Source organism: Pagrus pagrus (genome assembly GCF_965226575.1).
Source record: "Pagrus pagrus genome assembly, chromosome: 1".
NCBI classification, from domain to species: Eukaryota; Metazoa; Chordata; class Actinopteri; order Spariformes; family Sparidae; genus Pagrus; species Pagrus pagrus.
Window position 1 is genome coordinate 32,172,832 of NC_140185.1, and position 17,025 is coordinate 32,189,856.

The 17,025-nt window shown below is 42.2% G+C and overlaps 1 protein-coding gene across 2 annotated transcripts in view; it reads left to right on the top strand.

Annotated features, from left to right (window-relative positions):
- hcn4 (hyperpolarization activated cyclic nucleotide-gated potassium channel 4) overlaps positions 1–17,025 on the top strand; it is a 99,290-nt gene that overhangs the window by 77,994 nt on the left and 4,271 nt on the right. The window contains exon 8 of one of the 2 annotated variants that reach the window (XM_084351079.1): positions 484–879. The exons of the other annotated variant lie outside the window; for it this stretch is intronic. Coding sequence (XP_084207205.1) covers positions 484–698 — 215 coding nt within the window. The 3' untranslated portion in view covers positions 699–879. Of the gene's footprint in view, positions 1–483; positions 880–17,025 lie in introns of those variants that run through there. 2 annotated transcript variants of the gene reach the window in all.

Consider the following 17,025-nt stretch of genomic DNA (forward strand, 5'->3'; position numbering starts at 1 on the left):
TTCCTCTACTGGTTTGCAGCTGATCATAAAATCCTGAGTTGAAGCCAAAGGTGAGGCTGCTCTTCACTGGATTAAATTGTGTGTGTGTGTGTGTGTCTGTGTCTGTGTGTGTGGGAACAGTAAGGTCACGTTCGTACTACATTTGGAGAGATGAGGGTTTACATGAAAAAAATAAAAAAAATCCTGCTTCTCGAAGCTGTCTTTCATTTGCTGAAGTATGTACTATAATTCCACTTAATCTGATGTTGGGAGCGTAACCTCAACAAGGTACTTACTTATACAGATTTATATATTTCCATAGGACCTATTTATATTTCTGTATTTATTTTAGAATCTCTTAATAAGTGATGTCATCACCATAACAGATAATGATAAGCAATGTTCACCAAACTGTGTGTATGTACAGTGTCCATAACATGTCCATGATTTTTAAGGAAACATGTCATTTACATTGTATAATCTCTCTACTTTGATGCGGCGCAGGAGTGGGACATTTTCGTTACACGATGCTTAAGACCAAGACTTTCTACCTGAAGGCTCGACCTTTTTTGTTCCATGAAGGCAGTGACTGGTTCAACACTTCTTTACGAGGACACGCGACCTTTCGGGGAGGACAGTATTTTGACCGCTTTGCTATTGATCAACGGATATCTATTTTTTCTGCATTTAACACAGGAACTATGGGAAAAAAGCAATAAGGGAACTGTACATGTATGGTGTGACTGGATGTGTTACCTGCGGGACATTGCGCCGATCCACGTGACAACCACACACACAGTAGCCGTGGCTCGTAGTTTGTGTGGCTGTGAATGGAGAGAGGCAAAAAACTGCATTGTTCGATAAGCACACATACTGGATGAAATAAAACGGTATAGAATAAAATATAAGGAACACCTGCCTGGAGTGTTTTTTTGTTTGTTTGTTTGTTTGTTTGTTTGCCTTTATTCAGCCAAAAAAGGTAATATGGGGAAAAAGCCAAATAGGGAGGTTAAAAAGCAGATGGGAGAGAGCCTGCCCATGTGAGGAGAAGCCCTTTCTCATTTATTTATTTATCTTTTTTTCTTTTTCCTTTCTTTCTTTTTTTGAGGCGGGAGAGGGGAAGGAGGACAAGACAAGGGGGCAAGGGAGGGAAGAGAAGAGGAAAAGGGAGTGTTTTTTTTTGTTTTTCTTCAGCGATGTAAGACATAACAAGTGAGACGAAACAAGACACAACTAGGCACATTAGAAAACATCACAGGATAAGCGCATTATGAGAGGGCAAACAAACATTGAATACAGAGAGGAGCGACAGAAAAAAGTACTGCGATGCTGGAATACATAAAAAAAATAATAAAGAGGGAAATAAAAATAAAAATGAATAAATACTACTAGAGTTTTCTTGGCAGGGAGGTGAATCTTACGAGAGCCTACTTGCCTGTTTGTTATATTTATTTATCTTTTCTCTTCCTTTCTTTTCCCCTTTTGTTTCTTTATTTCTTTTTGTTGAAGAGGGGAGCGAGAAAGGGGCTAAAGGAGAGGGGAAAAAAAGCGAATGTTCACATGCTGCATGCTCTCAGTTGCACTTCACGGTACAATACGCCACTTTTGTTTTACTTTTTTCGTGCAGCGGGGTTGCAGGAAATGGAGATTCTGTGCTGTTCCTCATTATTTCCCCCCCTTCCATCTTGTGAGAGGTGTCAATAAGCAACAGCCTATCACGCAGACACATTCGCTCCCAGATGCACGCAGAGAAGCGGTCAAGAGACAGGTGAAGCTCCTCAGAACGCTGGAATTGTTGGCAGACTGTAAAAAAGGAGGACAGTCAGCGTCTGCCCCTGTGAGCACTCAGCCATCTGCTTCATTAGAATTCCCCCTTGAGGTAACCTTCCCTTCTCCAAGAGGAACTCATTGAAAGTGAAGGGCTTTGTTTTAGATTGTCTATTGTAATTACACATTATTCTCCTCCTCTCCTCGCCTGCCTGCTGAGAGGAGAGGAGCTGGCTCTCAGCCGCCCGCTCCGCATCTGAAGGCGACAAAAAAAACGCACAAAAAAAAATAAAAAATGAGCTGGATCGTGGTGTGAACGGTGCGAGGCGGCCGCCGCCGTCGTCGCTGCCACGTGAGCCCCCTTCTGTATGCTGCTGCCTCTGTGCGGTTGTGTGCAGTGGGCCAGATCAGCGAGGTCATGGTGACATCGTCGCAGTTGAGGTGGCTGTCTCTCTGCTGCCATGGAGGGACGACCAGCACTAATGCCTTCCTCTGCAGCATCTGGGATAATCTGCTCTAGTTCTCCTTGGGTCAAACTCAACAGTAATTAATCCTACCATTACCCTGCAGGCCTCAGGGTTAAAGCACTGTATATATGCGTGTGTCTCAAGTTTTTTTTCCTCTTTTTCCAGATAGCCCCTTTAAACTCCGCTCTGGTGATGGAGCATGCCTCGACTTCTGCATAAATTAAAATGTTTTTATAGTGACATTTGAGAGGGACACAGGGATTTGGGTGGATTTCAGTCAGCCAGATGGATGAAACTCGAGTGTCCTGAAAAGTCCAAGATCTGTACAAAGCAAGAGCGAATCAAAAGTGGAGTTGTTGTTTAAATTCAGGACATAAAAACGGCCGTTATCTCGTTTTCAGCATCCTCTTTTTTTTTCCGTTTTTCCTATCTTACAGAGCTGTTATATTTGTAAGTTTGTTTTTAAGGAGCATGCTTTTTTTTTTACCATATCTTCTCACGCTCATAGCATGCAGGCCTGGCTCTATATTTTTTGGCAGCCCAGGGCTCAGAGCACTCAAAAACACACACAGTAACTACAGCACATCCGTATTAGTGCTTTTTTTTTTTCTCCCCCTCTAAAACCCTGCCGTCAAAGCCTTTTGACATCTGCCAGTTTGTTCGCAAATATTGTCCAAATGCCAACTTTGCAATGCTCCAGCTTTTTGATGCGCATGGCTGAAAGTTTTCTTTTTTTGTGTCAGTGTGTATGTGTGTGCCCATGCACGTGGGTGACTCTGCATTTGTGTGTGTGTGTGTGTGTGTGCCTGCTGGGATTAGGTTCATGAAAGCATACGCATGGATAACATCAGAAAGATGGCCACAGGTTGCCAAAAGCCCCGGTCCTCTGCTCGCTCCTTCCCTCCCTTGCTGAAAAATCATGATGGTCATAAAAATGGGCCATATGTGTCCTACTTAGAGGTAGAGGGAAGTGCTGACAAAACTGAGTGACTCAAATAAAAGTTGATAACATGAGCTCATGGGCCGAGCTGATAGTTCCCATCAATAGGGGAAGACGTGAAATGTGATTAGCCTCAGTGGTGAATGTGTGTCCGTCAAATTGGATTTCCCTGTGTATTGTTAACTCATGGGCTATTATGACACTGTATTCTAGCGGTGGACAGTAACTATACATTCAAAGTACTTGATCCTCAAAGACCGCCTGACTCTCCTGTATTTATTTTGTTTTTCCCACCCTGTCCTAGCAGTCGTTTGATTCAGGAGAACTTGAAGTTGCAGTCAGACTCATTTCAAGTCCCAGTTTTACAGCATTTAATTACTTTGTCTGAGAATAGATGAATTTAAATGAATTTTTACATTTTTAATTAAAAATCTTTTTTTTTTTTTTACTGTAAACCAAGACAGAACCTTTTTTTATTACTTCAAAAGATTTCCTTTTCACTTTTTGACCTTTCCTTAGCAAGTCACAGCCATTTATTTATATAATATTTATTGTAATATTACAGTTTTCAGTTAGAAACCGGTGTAATCCTATGCTTTATTTACTGACCATGCAAATGTGTACAGTTCAGAGAGTTAACAGAAAGGTTATTAAATTATGACAGAGGATATTGAAGCAAAAGTGATATTTTTCTCAGAGAAATACAAAATATTTTCCACTGGACGTGAACAACAACAGTAACTCGGCCCTGAGGACCACCAGGTGGGTTCTTCTGAGTAACTTCGCTTGACATTTTGGCTATTTCCATCTGCCAGTGGCCGTGTAGGTCTATGAGGATTAAAGTGACAGATCACCCAAAATGTAAAAACAGTCACATTATCTTTGATGCTATTAAACCATCTAGATATTTTTGGTGTGAGTTGCCAAGTTTCTGAGATATTAGCCAAATAGATGTCTGCCTTCTTCTGGCTACAATGGACCAAGATGGCACCAAAAAAACAAAACATTTGAAAAACTCAACAGCAATGTCTCTTTCAACTCATGGACGAGAGGCTAGCTTACTTAAATAGCTAATGTTACAGCTCAGCCGATGGAAGATGCAATTAATGTTTACAACCCACACTGTCACGAGCATGAGCCTCCTGTCCATGCTTAGCACTTTAGCTCCCCCTTTATAGCATTTGTAAGCAGTATAAGGACATTTTGAAGTGGTTATTTAAAGTATCTGTCAGCGATCACAACTTCTCTTTCTTCTTCTTCCTATTTATATTCCTACAACTGTGTTTTAATTATGTTGTCTTTCACTTCCTGTTTGGAGCAGCTCCAACTTATGGGTACTCACGGGAGGAGTTGTTAGCGTTCGATAAATACATGATACAGGTACTGTTAGTAATTTTAGCTGATAATACCTGTGTACTTGTCATGGAATATTCTTACATTGTGGTATTTGCTTAGTAAAGCATCTGAGTCCTTCTTCCACCACTGCTATATTCACCCTGTTCTCACATAATGTACTGTATATACTCTACATCCACTGTTTTCTAAACCTTTTCTGGTCATTCCCATGTCGTTTTGCAAGTGTTAATCGGAACTCAGAGAGACAGACTTTGATGTGATGATGGGGCTGCCTCGAGCCGCGACCCCGCTGTGATATGTCAACACAAGAACCAGCGGCTCAAGTTGTCACCACGCCATCTGCTTACAGTCCGTCCTAAATGTCCGTTTCTAAGCACAGCCAATCTCCCCTCCAGACAAACCCTCCGAGGCGGATGCAGCTAGCTGCCTATTTCTGACGAGGGGGAGGCTTAAATCCATCTTGCACTGCTCATAAAATGTTTAAATACTGTTTATTGAATCAGTCCTTCAGATTGAATTGCAGAGATTAATTCCGAAATGTGATATCCGGTTTTTCCAAAATATGACCCCTGCTCTGCTTTAACTGATTGCTAGCATGAGAGTCGAGTATTCCAGTGGATATTTTGGGGATATTAATTTAAAAGAGAGTGATGTGTTTTGAAATGCACGGCAGTAAGCTGATGTAGTTTTCCCCTCCACAACAAACATTGCGTTTTGCACAGAAACCATTTCAATATATTAGCATGCTATATAGTTCAGTGGATGATTCCTGCATATTTCATAAAGACCCCTCTCTGTCTCTGCTTAAAATAATAAATATAAAAAAGAAAGAAACCCAGAGGAATTCATTTGAAAGAGAGGAAAATACAGTTTTCTTATTTTTAGCAATTATAATCCTCCATGACTGGTGATCCCTGCAACACCATCCTCCTCCACTTCCCCCTTCCCCCCAGTGAGAGCTGATGGGGGGAAAGAGATCTCCCTTCCTCGCATCCCTCTCCCCCCCCTTGGCTTCATCCCTCACACCATCGCTCGCCTCTCACAGGGTGAGGGTAAACTGTAGTGAGCACCCCCCCCTCCAAACAGCCTGCAGCCTCTGTTCCCTGTTTATCATATTAGCCCGTGCCCTTGAGCATTTTGCAGCCAGACTCATCCTTTGAACTAAGCAGAGAAAACAGACCAGGGCGGCCATACCATAAATCATGTGGGTTTAAATTCTGACAGTAAATGGCCTTGTGCTAAACCATCGCCAGGCTTCAGAATGGAGTGTCTTGATTGGCTGTCTCAGTAGGCTTGTGATCCTGCCACGGCTCTTCTTCCAGCCTTGAGAGAGATCAGAAAAAACAAGGTCCTTTAACATTTTTCTCTTTGGCTGGGGAGACTAAATAAATATTAGCAGCGCAGTGTATTGATAGAGATAAAATCATGTCGATGAGAGAGCCGGGGGAGCCAGGATCAAATTATCATCCCCCGTATGCATGTAGAAAAGGCTTAATTACACCAGTGCAGGACTAGCCATTGTTCAGAATAATTAAGATCTTCTGAGTGTCATTACTGACTCCTGTAGTTAGTTTTTTTTTGCAGAAGAGCTAGTCAGTTGAGCAGAATATTGGAGAATGTCACCGACCTCCATGCTTCACCTGCAAAAGAATGTCTTAGCTACTGGTGGGCGAGGGAAAAAATGCAGCCTAATTATGCAGTTGGATTCCCAAACCAAATGTGACTGGAATCCACTCCATGAATGGGGCTGCAGACAAACAAACAAGCAAACAGGCATCCCTGCTGCGGCTCTCTTTTGTGCCCCAAATTCATAAACAAAATGTTCCTAATCGTCCAGGTAACAGATGGAACGCACATGGCTGAGCGTGAAAGCCAACATCGTGATCACCCTCCTTCTGTCAAGTGGCCTGTAGTGTTATGTCGTATAGCGTTGTTGCATACACCGAGCACCCGAGTGAGATCGGATATGGTGCGATTGTTCGCTGACCACCTCTGGTTTGCTTCGGAGTCAGAAATAGATTTCACCGTAAGGCTTTAAGGACTGTTGAACAATCAGCAGTGTATTCACAAAGAGAGGGGCTGTGGAGGGAGGAGGAGGAGGAGTGGGCCGGGTGAGGAAGGTGACAGAAGAATAAGAGGTGGGTGAAGAGGATGACCTCAAGAGAAAATTAATCAAGTGCAACTCGTGGCTACATGATCTAAATTATGAAGAAAAGGAAAAGAACCTGTGTATTGATTGACACTCCGTATTGACCAGGTCAGGTCCTCTTTTGGCCGCCGTGGCAAAGGGCAGTTTGAAATGATTTCTGCGCTTTTCGCCAATATGACTTCAGAAAGAAGATGTGCAGATCATTCAGGCATTTGTTGATTTCTCCTTCCGGCTGTCAGCGCTGCAGAGTCTCACCGTTCATGTCAGTCTCTTGGCAACAGAGAGGGAAACGTGTAAAAACTGACATGGGATTTGCTGAGGAACATACAAAACAGGTGTCATTCATTTAAAATAAAAGGTGTAACAAATACACACCTCACAAAGTCAAGAACAAAACAATATGAAACACACGTAGCCTATATTTATATGGTCATGTGGATGGATTCTTAAAAAAACAACAATAAATGCTTCACTTCTGTCGGTAATGCGACATAACTGTAGTCACACATTACTGAAATATTATTAGTAACGCGTTTTATTGCTCCATTCCCGCTAAAAGACATATATTACTGTAACGCTTTTGTAAGGTGTTTTCCCCAAACACTGCTTATTTACACATGCATTCCTTCCTTCCTTCCTTAAACCTGCAGGGGAAAGGTCAAAATATTATTTTGTTTTTATATTTAAGATACCTGTGAAAACTTAACCCTCTGCCTTATAACAGATTAAAAATAACTTTTGACTTTTCCCTCAAGGTTTGTGTAAAAAACTGCGGTTTTGGTTGAAATTATAACAATTTTAAACCGACATTAAACAATATTTTTGCTTCAACCTATCATTGTGAATGAGTATTTCTTGCACAATGTAATGGTTATAGAATATAATGATGGATAGCACAGCATATTTTTTAACTGTTATTTTGATGTTATTGTGTACTGTACAGATATCTGGACAAATTTCACCTTTTCTGGCAATATTGTTCTTGTAATTTCCATGTCAGTAAAGCGCCTTTGAGTTTAATTGAAAAGAAAAATAATGCTTTCCAACGACCACGCACCGCTGTCTAAAATAATCATGAGCAAAGGTAATCATATTCTAACCTGGAAAATGAAAAGTGGTGTTAAAGTCAGTCATTTTTTGATCAGCCTTTCAACCACCAGGAACTCCTCCCTCCACAGGCTTTATGGCTGCATAAAGACAGTGCATATATAGATTCAGATAGACAAGAATAATAATTCCTACAGCTGCTCGAGGGATTTGTCACTTAAACGTAAAGATACGTTGCTTTAGATTTGTTTCTATCATGCGATGATGGAGAGTCGGGGATCTCCCACAACACTTGATCTATAGCACCTGTCTGTATCATTACCAGCAACCATCTATAACGGAGGCTTCACAGAAGCTATAGAGTCTTTACATAACGTGAAGAAAGCAGATGCTAATTTGCGTGAAGGATGACTCACTTTCATTAGCAGAAGTGGATCCTTCTGAGCTACTCTACCTTTGATGTTTCCTCCTTAGTTGTTTCATAGGGAAATCATTTTTATTTGCAAAATGTGCAAGATTTATATTGCATGTAATTGTCTGTATGTGTGTGTGCATGGGAGAATGTGTAACCACATAGCTCTCAGCGATGAATACAATAGACAGTTACAGTACGGTGCCAACTTCCCCAGAGCAAAACAGAGAAAAAACAACACGAGGGAGGAGTAGGGAAAATTGTATTGTGCGTGTGTGTGTGCTTATACGTGTGACTGTGCCTATGAGTGTGTATATATGTGTGTGTGTGTGTGTGTGTGTGTGTGTGCCAGGACACAGAAGCTGTAAGTATGTCAGTATGTGCAAATGTGTGTGTTTTGTGTGTGATAAGAGGGGATAGAGGAGGGGGTGAAGGAGAGAACCCAGAGCAGAGATAGTGTGGGAAGGAGGAGGAGGAGGAGGAGGATGTGAGAGGGCCGTGCAGGGGGAGAGGAAAAGACCTGTGAGGCGACGGGCGAGCGATGGGGTGTGTGATGCCGAAGAGTGTGAGGAAGAGATGGGCAGACAGGAAGAGAGAGAGGCGGCGTTTTTGCTTTCCTTTTTCTGATCCTGGCACAGTCGTCGGGATTAAAGGAGGCGGTTCAACTCTGAATATTTCATGATTTTTTATATGTCAACCACAAAGAAATTGAGACCGATGACATGCTCCTTTCTGTTGAGGGTGAGGGTGTAGGGTTACGTTAGCTTGGTCGTGCTCTTCGTTGCATTTGGGGAATATTACACTCTTTTACAACTTCAACCAAAGCACCGATTGTCTCTTGTAACGTTAAAAGTTCAAATTAAAATATACTTTATACAGTAATATATGAAGAAGTGTGTAATGTAAACAGCTAAACTGGGTTGAAATAATAGTTTGATCTCATGTCTTACAATTCTTGTAATACCATGACTAACTGTCTCTCCACTGCAGTACAACAACGCTGTTTACTTTATGAAATCCTGCAGGACATCTTGCTGGGAACATGCAGCTTTAGCCTCAATCTCCTAGCATCATACCATGTTTGTAGCTATAAAGTTCATTTTTATGTAAGATCCCTTTCACAAGATTCTTGTTTTTAAACATGTCGCCCAGTGAGATTAGAGAGGCAGCTGCAGGCGGCGTTTTTAACCAACTCATGAACAATAAATTAACATGCTAGCTACAGCTCATCAATGGTCACAGGTTGGAAATGAGAGACCAGAAATATGAGGGAGGCTTGTGGGATGTAAACATTAATGGTGTCCTCGGCTGATTTGTATCATTAGTTAAGTTAGTTATCCTGTTGTCCAAGACTTGATGCATGCTTCCTTCTGTGTAAATTAGTTCCCACATGAAACTGCTCATGACAAGGTCTGTAAATCATCTTGAACGGGTCTTGATTTCATGAAAGAGACATTACTGCTGAGTTCGTGCGGCCTTGCTCTGTTATATTTGAGCCGAGGCAGACCTCTCACACCAAAAACAATCTGGATGGTTAAATAGCACGATAGGTGAGACGACAAATATGTATTTTCTGATGAACTGTCCTTTTAACTAATCAGCATTCTTGTTCTTATGCCTCTCAAACTGCAGCAGATTCTGATTGATTTTTATTTTATTGAAAGGTAACTGCTGTGAACGAGAGGGAGCACTAATGCTGCTGCCCACTCACAAAACTGAAAATGAAAGATGGTGCATATTTAATTCTTTCATTTATTTATTTCAGGGTTCAGAGTTTTACACCGAGACTATTTTAGGAGAAACTGTGCTCGCTTGCTTTGTGAGGTGGTGTGACTAACTGGCTGTATCCAATCAGCGTGTGGAGTGACTGCAGTGAAATGTCTTAAACCGCGTGAAGGGAGTTGCTGAACGAATTCAATAATTCCCACATAAGACAGAGCTTGCACTCAAAGAGATCCCAGCGAGGTGAAATCCACTTCCTAATCCCCTGCCAAAAACTCTGCTGGAAAAAAAAGGAGAGAATTGGTTTTTCCCTGTTTTTATGTTGGTCGGCAGTAAGGCTCTGGAGCTCCATTATGGATCCTATGCTGCCTTTCTCTCTCTCTTTCTCTCTGTGGCTCCCCCACTGACACTTCTACCTCCCTTCACCTCCCTCTAAAGCCCTAAATCACTTTGACTGTGGACAAACATCCAGTTAATAAACCTAACAGCCGGCAGGGAAGTGCTAGCCTTGCCCATATGTGCATGTGTGTGTGAAGAGAGAGGGCCAGAGTAACCTACTGTATCTGTATATGAAGTCTCCGGGGAGGAAGGAGCACCGTATCTGATACTGATAGCAGCTTGGAGTGATAAAGCCATCCACCATATTTTCCAGAACCATCTTTAGACGTAGAAAGCATCCACGCGGAGTAACGACTGTCTGCTGTGTGTGGGAAAATATTTCTCAGTGTTTGTATTTGTGTTGAGCTCCAAAGTGCTGAAGACATGATTCATTATCTGTGGCACAATGATGATGAGGCGTCAAAGCCAAAGCCCAATTTAGGTATGGACGTTCTGTGCTATGTCACGGCTGAGAGGCTGGGTCACACAGTTTGATATGCAGGTGCACAGAAGCGCAGGGTTTCCTGCAGCAAGCAGGCAGCTCTCTTGTCAGAGGTGTACCGAGGCATGACACGTAAAGACACACACACACACACACACACACACACACACACACACACACGTACACATCTCCCCTCTCGGCAGCCATCCGCCGCAGGACGGCTGATAAAAATATCACAAGCCCTATCAGGCAATTAAACAGGGAGACGCAGCAGCAGAGTGTGTTGGCTGCTTAATGGCTTCAGCCTCCCAGCACAGGAGCCCGGGTGACTGGCCAACAGGGGGGATACAGACCACTGATGGAGTGGGAAATCAAAAGGTGGGTGAAGCAGCTACATTGGTCTCAGTGAACAGTTTTTCTGTCACGTGGTAGAAGGGGTGCTTCGGGAGGTCTACTGAGGAAACGTTTCTGCGGAGAAAATAGGATTAAACTGTGAAGTTAAGTTGCATATTACAAAAGGGATTAATTGTCAGTATGCATAAACATATTTTAAATAAATGTTTGGATAGTTTGACTACAGCTTTCTAACAACTCATAATTTATACGTTCTCAAATCGTAGGTTTATTAATGGTTCATGAATTGTTTGGTGATCTCTTATTCATCAGCAATAAGCAATTCATGAGAACAATGTTTGGGCTGCCAGGTTGTGAAAAATCCTTTTGGCTGGCGCTCTTCTCCTCAAAACCTTCTCGGTATTTTTAGCTCTTCTGTAGCTCTTAACAAATGGTTTGTAAGTTGTAACTAATGGGTTTGTTAAAAGTTAATAAGTCATTTATCAATGCCTTAAAGATTTGTAATGCTCCATTAAAAAGACAAACATTCCTGTCATTTTAGCCTCTCCGCTGGATGATAAGGCTGCAGAGCATACCGACCACAGTCCACTTATCGACAACTTAATGACATTTACAACTGCAGACTCACTGCCTGCTGACATATAGAGCATACATAAATTATTTATTAATCATCAATACATCAGTTAATTACAACTCATAAACCCCTTGTTAAGAATGGTTGTTTGCACTTATTTTATCGTCCTCATGGAGCAAATATATCGACATATAACTGATTTCTTCTCTCTGAATTTAATATATAGATCTAAGTCATTATGGGCTGCTGATATTTCTACTATCTTAAAAAAGGTGGGAGCATCTTGCAGAGAGTGGAAACGTGAGTGTTAGCAGGTATCTGCTCTGCTCAAAGGTGGGATGAGCGATTCTGGAGAAAGACAGTTGATTGCTGAGTCTCATTCCCAGGCAGTTTAATACAAATTCACTGGGAATGAGACCAACCCAGTTTCTAGAGTAAATGTTGGCAATATAAATATCCAAACCATGGTTATGTGAAAACCCTTTATGTTTCTTTATGTTGCAACTTCAATTTTATCTTGTGACACGGATTGAGACGCCCTGAATTCACCTCAAAAATATTGGTCTCCACAAACGCGGCTGGAAAATGTCCCAAGGTCACTTTAATTGCCCTTGAGCAAACCACTCCAGTCACCACCAGCTCTGATGCTGATGCTCTGTTCCCAACACTAAAGTCTATGGCCCTGGACAACTCTACACTAGTTTCACTTCATTTTATGACCACATTGAGGACAAACATTGCAATCTGAGATCACAGGAACTTTTGGCACATAGACACCATCCCCCTGACGCTGTTTCACCTCAAGACATGATGGATCTACACTCCATAATGGACATTCTTCAAACTCAAATGGACACCATCAGCTGGGTGGTAGAGGTTGGTATCTGCCCCTTGTCTTCGCTCCTGGCATGTCTACCACTCTCACCTCAGGTAGGGGTCTCTGTGATGGACTCCATATCGCCTCACACAGTCTCAGCCAGCTGATACAAGGTGGCACCACCGTGGACTTGGATGGAGACATGACTTCTTTTTGGATCTGTGTGTGTGTGTGTGTGTGTGTGTGTGTGTGAGAGAGAGAGAGAGAGAGATACAGTAAGAAAAAAGAGAAAGGGAGCGACAGTGAGTGTCCCATGTTGCCTGGATTCAGGCTGCTGTTAATGGAGACAGATAGTACTTACTCCAGTGGAACAACAGCACTGATAGACTACACTCCTTGCTTAGCACTCAAACAGAAATAAACAGTCACCACAGGGGCAAAAACCTCTCCTCAAAGGGCTTTATTTGTTGGTTGGAAAAACCTCTTTCAGCTCCATTAGATGTAAACATTACGGAAAAAGAGGAGACATGCTCTAGCACGCTTATAACCACGAAACCTCACCATGCTAAACCCATTCTCCTTGTATATCTGCCTGCAACTGTTGCCCAGAGCAATAACAACTGCTATTACTTATTTAGAGAAATAAAGATTTAACCTAAATAGGACATTAAAAGTGTTGCATTAAGGCTGAGGTTATGGGATTGCCATTCATCGGTTAAGTTATCTGGTATGACTCCATATTTCCAAATTTCAATGAATGGGGTAGATGGGGACCCGGAATTCCAAATTTTTCCAAACCACTAGATGGCAGTATATACAAAAAAAAAAAAATCAGAATTTGGAAGCTAATTAACATATTCCTATTCTCAGTCTACTCTATGGGAATATTGGTCTTAGATGAGAATCTGGGTCCTCTAACCCCAACTTCTATTTTTTCACCTGTTATAACTGTAAATTCCCTTTTTTCCCCCCAGAAAGCGTATTTCTTCAATTTTAATCCAATTAAACTCATTCATTTGGCTCTTTGTGGGCTTTCTTGTGGTACTCATTTCCATTGCATATTTTACTCATGTAAGGTGTTTTGAAGCCAAAAATCATGGATGTAACTGACTTTACAGTTTATTGCTTTTTAAGTCATGTCCACTTACCGACTGTAAGGATAATGCAGAATTTGTACCAGTTTATTGTATGGCATTGTATGTATACACATCACCTTGGACACCAAGACAAAGTCCTTGTATGTGAAAAGCTACTTGTCAATAAACCTCTTTGTGATTGTGATTCTGATTCTAAGTATGTGTTATTTGCACCTGCATACCTCACTTTTGAAAAAGTGTTCAGCTTTGATTAGAAGAGGTCAAACACATTTCTAGCTGACCTGTGTGGGGAGGCTGTGTGGGTGGGAGATGAGATAATTATTAACTTTTTTATACTTGGTCACAGAGCAAAAATAATAATTTTCGAAAAGGGCTCGGGGTGCCGAACGAGCCGGCGCTTGAACCGTAGCTCTACGTCATTGCCGAGGGCTGCTAGAGGGCTCCAAAGTTTGCACATTCCTACCTTGTTAAGGGTCATATCTCGGCAACGCGAGGGCTCAGAGACGCGGCGCGACCACCGACTGAAAGCTCTCGCCGAGCTCCATCGCATACATGTCTCCCCAGTCCGTTTCTACAGTTTTACCTTTTCCATATCGTAGCCCTCGTTTCGCCGAACACAACCATGTCCTCATTGTCCTCCTACCAACTTTGGTTCAGGAGTTATGAAGGCAAAAGCTCCCTCCAGAATTCCATCTATGACAGGCCCATATGGTAGATGGAAATGTGGAAGTCCATAGATGGAAATGTGGAAGTGCATAGATGGAAATCTGGAAGCCAATTTCAAGTGCTTGTAACTCCGCATTGGAAGCAGCTAGATGAATGGGAATATGTTTGTCGTGCACCTCTCAGTCTCCTCTATGACATATGCATGCCTGAGATTAATTTGGCCGAAGCTCTACACATCTCGGCAGCGCAAGGAGTTAATCCCCATCCCACATCGTAGCCCTTGTTTTGCTGAACGCAACCATGTCCTCGCTGACCTCCTACACCCTTTAGTTCAGGAGTTATGAAGGCAAAAGTTCCTTCCAGAATTCCATCTATGACAGGCCCATATGGTAGATGGAAATGTGGAAGTCCATAGATGAAAATCTGGAAGCCAATTTCAAGTGCTTGTAACTCCGCATTGGAAGCAGCTAGATGAATGGGACCATGTTTGTCGTGCATCTCTCAGTCTCCTCTATGACATATGTATGCCTGAGATGAATTTGGCCACTATGAAAAGAAGTTTGTTTTAGAGCAAATTATGCATGCCAGGTAAAAGCCAGTGATGCGCAGACTCCAAATATGCAAACGCCAAGTCTCTATGATGCTCCTTCCAGAAGATATAGTTGAGGAAAGTTTTTTGGTAGTTGGAATCTGGAGTTGGAATTTGCCTAAGTGTTGATGTCCCCCTAAGAAAATCGATTTTTTTTTTTTAAATGAAGCAGATGTTAGCAAGTTACAGACTTGAGACTCTGGCTACCCCCTCAAATGTGAGTACGGGCTTTCCAACGGTACCACCCATGTGTCTCTAGCACCTTCCTGGGCGGAGCTATGGCGATTTGAAATCTCCCATTCAAGTTAATGGGAGCAAGTTACATTAAGGTAAAAGGCAGCGATGCGCTGATTCCGAATACGCAAACACCATGTCTCTAGGTTGTTTGGTTCAGAAGATATGGCATATTTAAAATTACAATGAGTTTAGATGGAAGTTTGGCAACATGACAAATTCCTGTCTATTCCATAAACGCCGCCTGGTGGCCGATGTTGAGAATGCAAGCAAGACAGCATAGTCCGATTGGGACAAAAGTTGAACTCAGAAAAATCGGGGAAACACAGTGGTGGTGATGTTTTTTGCCGTTTCTGGGGTCAGCGCGACGAGACGAACATTTTGGTCTCACTCCCTTCGCTCTACGACCTCCGGATCAAAAGTGCCAAGCTCCTAATTAGGGTTTCGGGTTACGGTCATCTTTTGACTGATTGACTCGAAATTGATCACAAATTTTGTCCATACTGGTGAAAGAAAGAACAGCAGTTTTTATGGGATTCCGGTGGAATTTGTATTTTTGGTGAATATTTTCAAGAAAAGTCGCCTTTTTCATGAAAACGTCGGCCGATTTTTTCAATAGCTTCCAGGTCTTTGGACCGATTGACTCGAAATTTCTCCCAGATGTGGCCCTATACTGGCTGAACGAGACACAGCAGTCCCCATTGGATTCGGGTGGAATTTGTATTTTTGGTGAATATTTTAATGAAAAAAGTCGCCTTTTTCATGAAAACGTCGGCCGATTTTTTCAATAGCTTCCAGATCTTTGGACCGATTGACTCGAAATTTCTCCCAAACGTGGCCCTATACTGGCTGAACGAGACACAGCAATCCCCATTGGATTCGGGTGGAATTTGTATTTTTGGTGAATATTTTAGTGAGAGGGACAATGTTTCATGAGGCTGGCTTAAGGCTGGGGTTAGGGTTAGGGTTAGGGTTAGGGTTACGGTCGTCTTTTGACCGATTGACTTGAAATTGAACACAAATGTTGTCCACACTGGCGAAAGAAAGGCCAGCAGTTTTTATTGGATTTTAGTGAAATTTGTATTTTTGGTGAATATTTTAATGAAAAAAGTCGCCTTTTTCATGAAAACGTCGGCCGATTTTTTCAATAGCTTCCAAGTCTTTGGACCGATTGACTCGAAATTTCTCCCAGATGTGGCCCTATACTGGCTGAACGAGACACAGCAGTCCCCATTGGATTCGGGTGGAATTTGTATTTTTGGTGAATATTTTAATGAAAAAAGTCGCCTTTTTCATGAAAACGTCGGCCGATTTTTTCAATAGCTTCCAGGTCTTTGGACCGATTGACTCGAAATTTCTCCCAGATGTGGCCCTATACTGGCTGAACGAGACACAGCAGTCCCCATTGGATTCGGGTGGAATTTGTATTTTTGGTGAATATTTTAATGAAAAGGGACAATGTTTCATGAGGCTGGCTTAAGGCTGAGGTTAGGGTTAGGGTTATGGGGCTAGGGTTTCGGATTACGGTCGTCTTTTGACCGATTGACTCGAAATTGATCACAAATGTTGTCCACACTGGCGAAAGAAAGAACAGCAGTTTTTATGGGATTCCGGTGGAATATGTATTTTTGCTGAATATTTTAAAGAAAAGTGGCCTTTTTAGGCCATTTTTTTCAATAGCTTCCAGGTCTTTGGACCGATTGATTCGAAATTCCTCCCAAATGTGGTCCTATACTGGCTGAACGGGACACATCAGTACCCCATCGGACTCCGGTGGAATTTGTATTTTTGGTGAATATTTTAGTGAAAAGGGACAATGTTTCATCGGGCTGGCTTAAAGGAAATTTAGCTTGAAATTTGCTTTGAGCATTGGTTCTCAGGGGATACATCCTGAGGCTCCAAAAAGTTCTTATTCCCGCCTTGAGGAGCGAGAAGGAGATCTCTGAGAAGCCAATGAGTGGGGATTCTTGGAAGGCTGTCAGCTGCCCCTGCATCTGGCACATTTGAACGAGGTGGCAGATGTCACTTCACATGA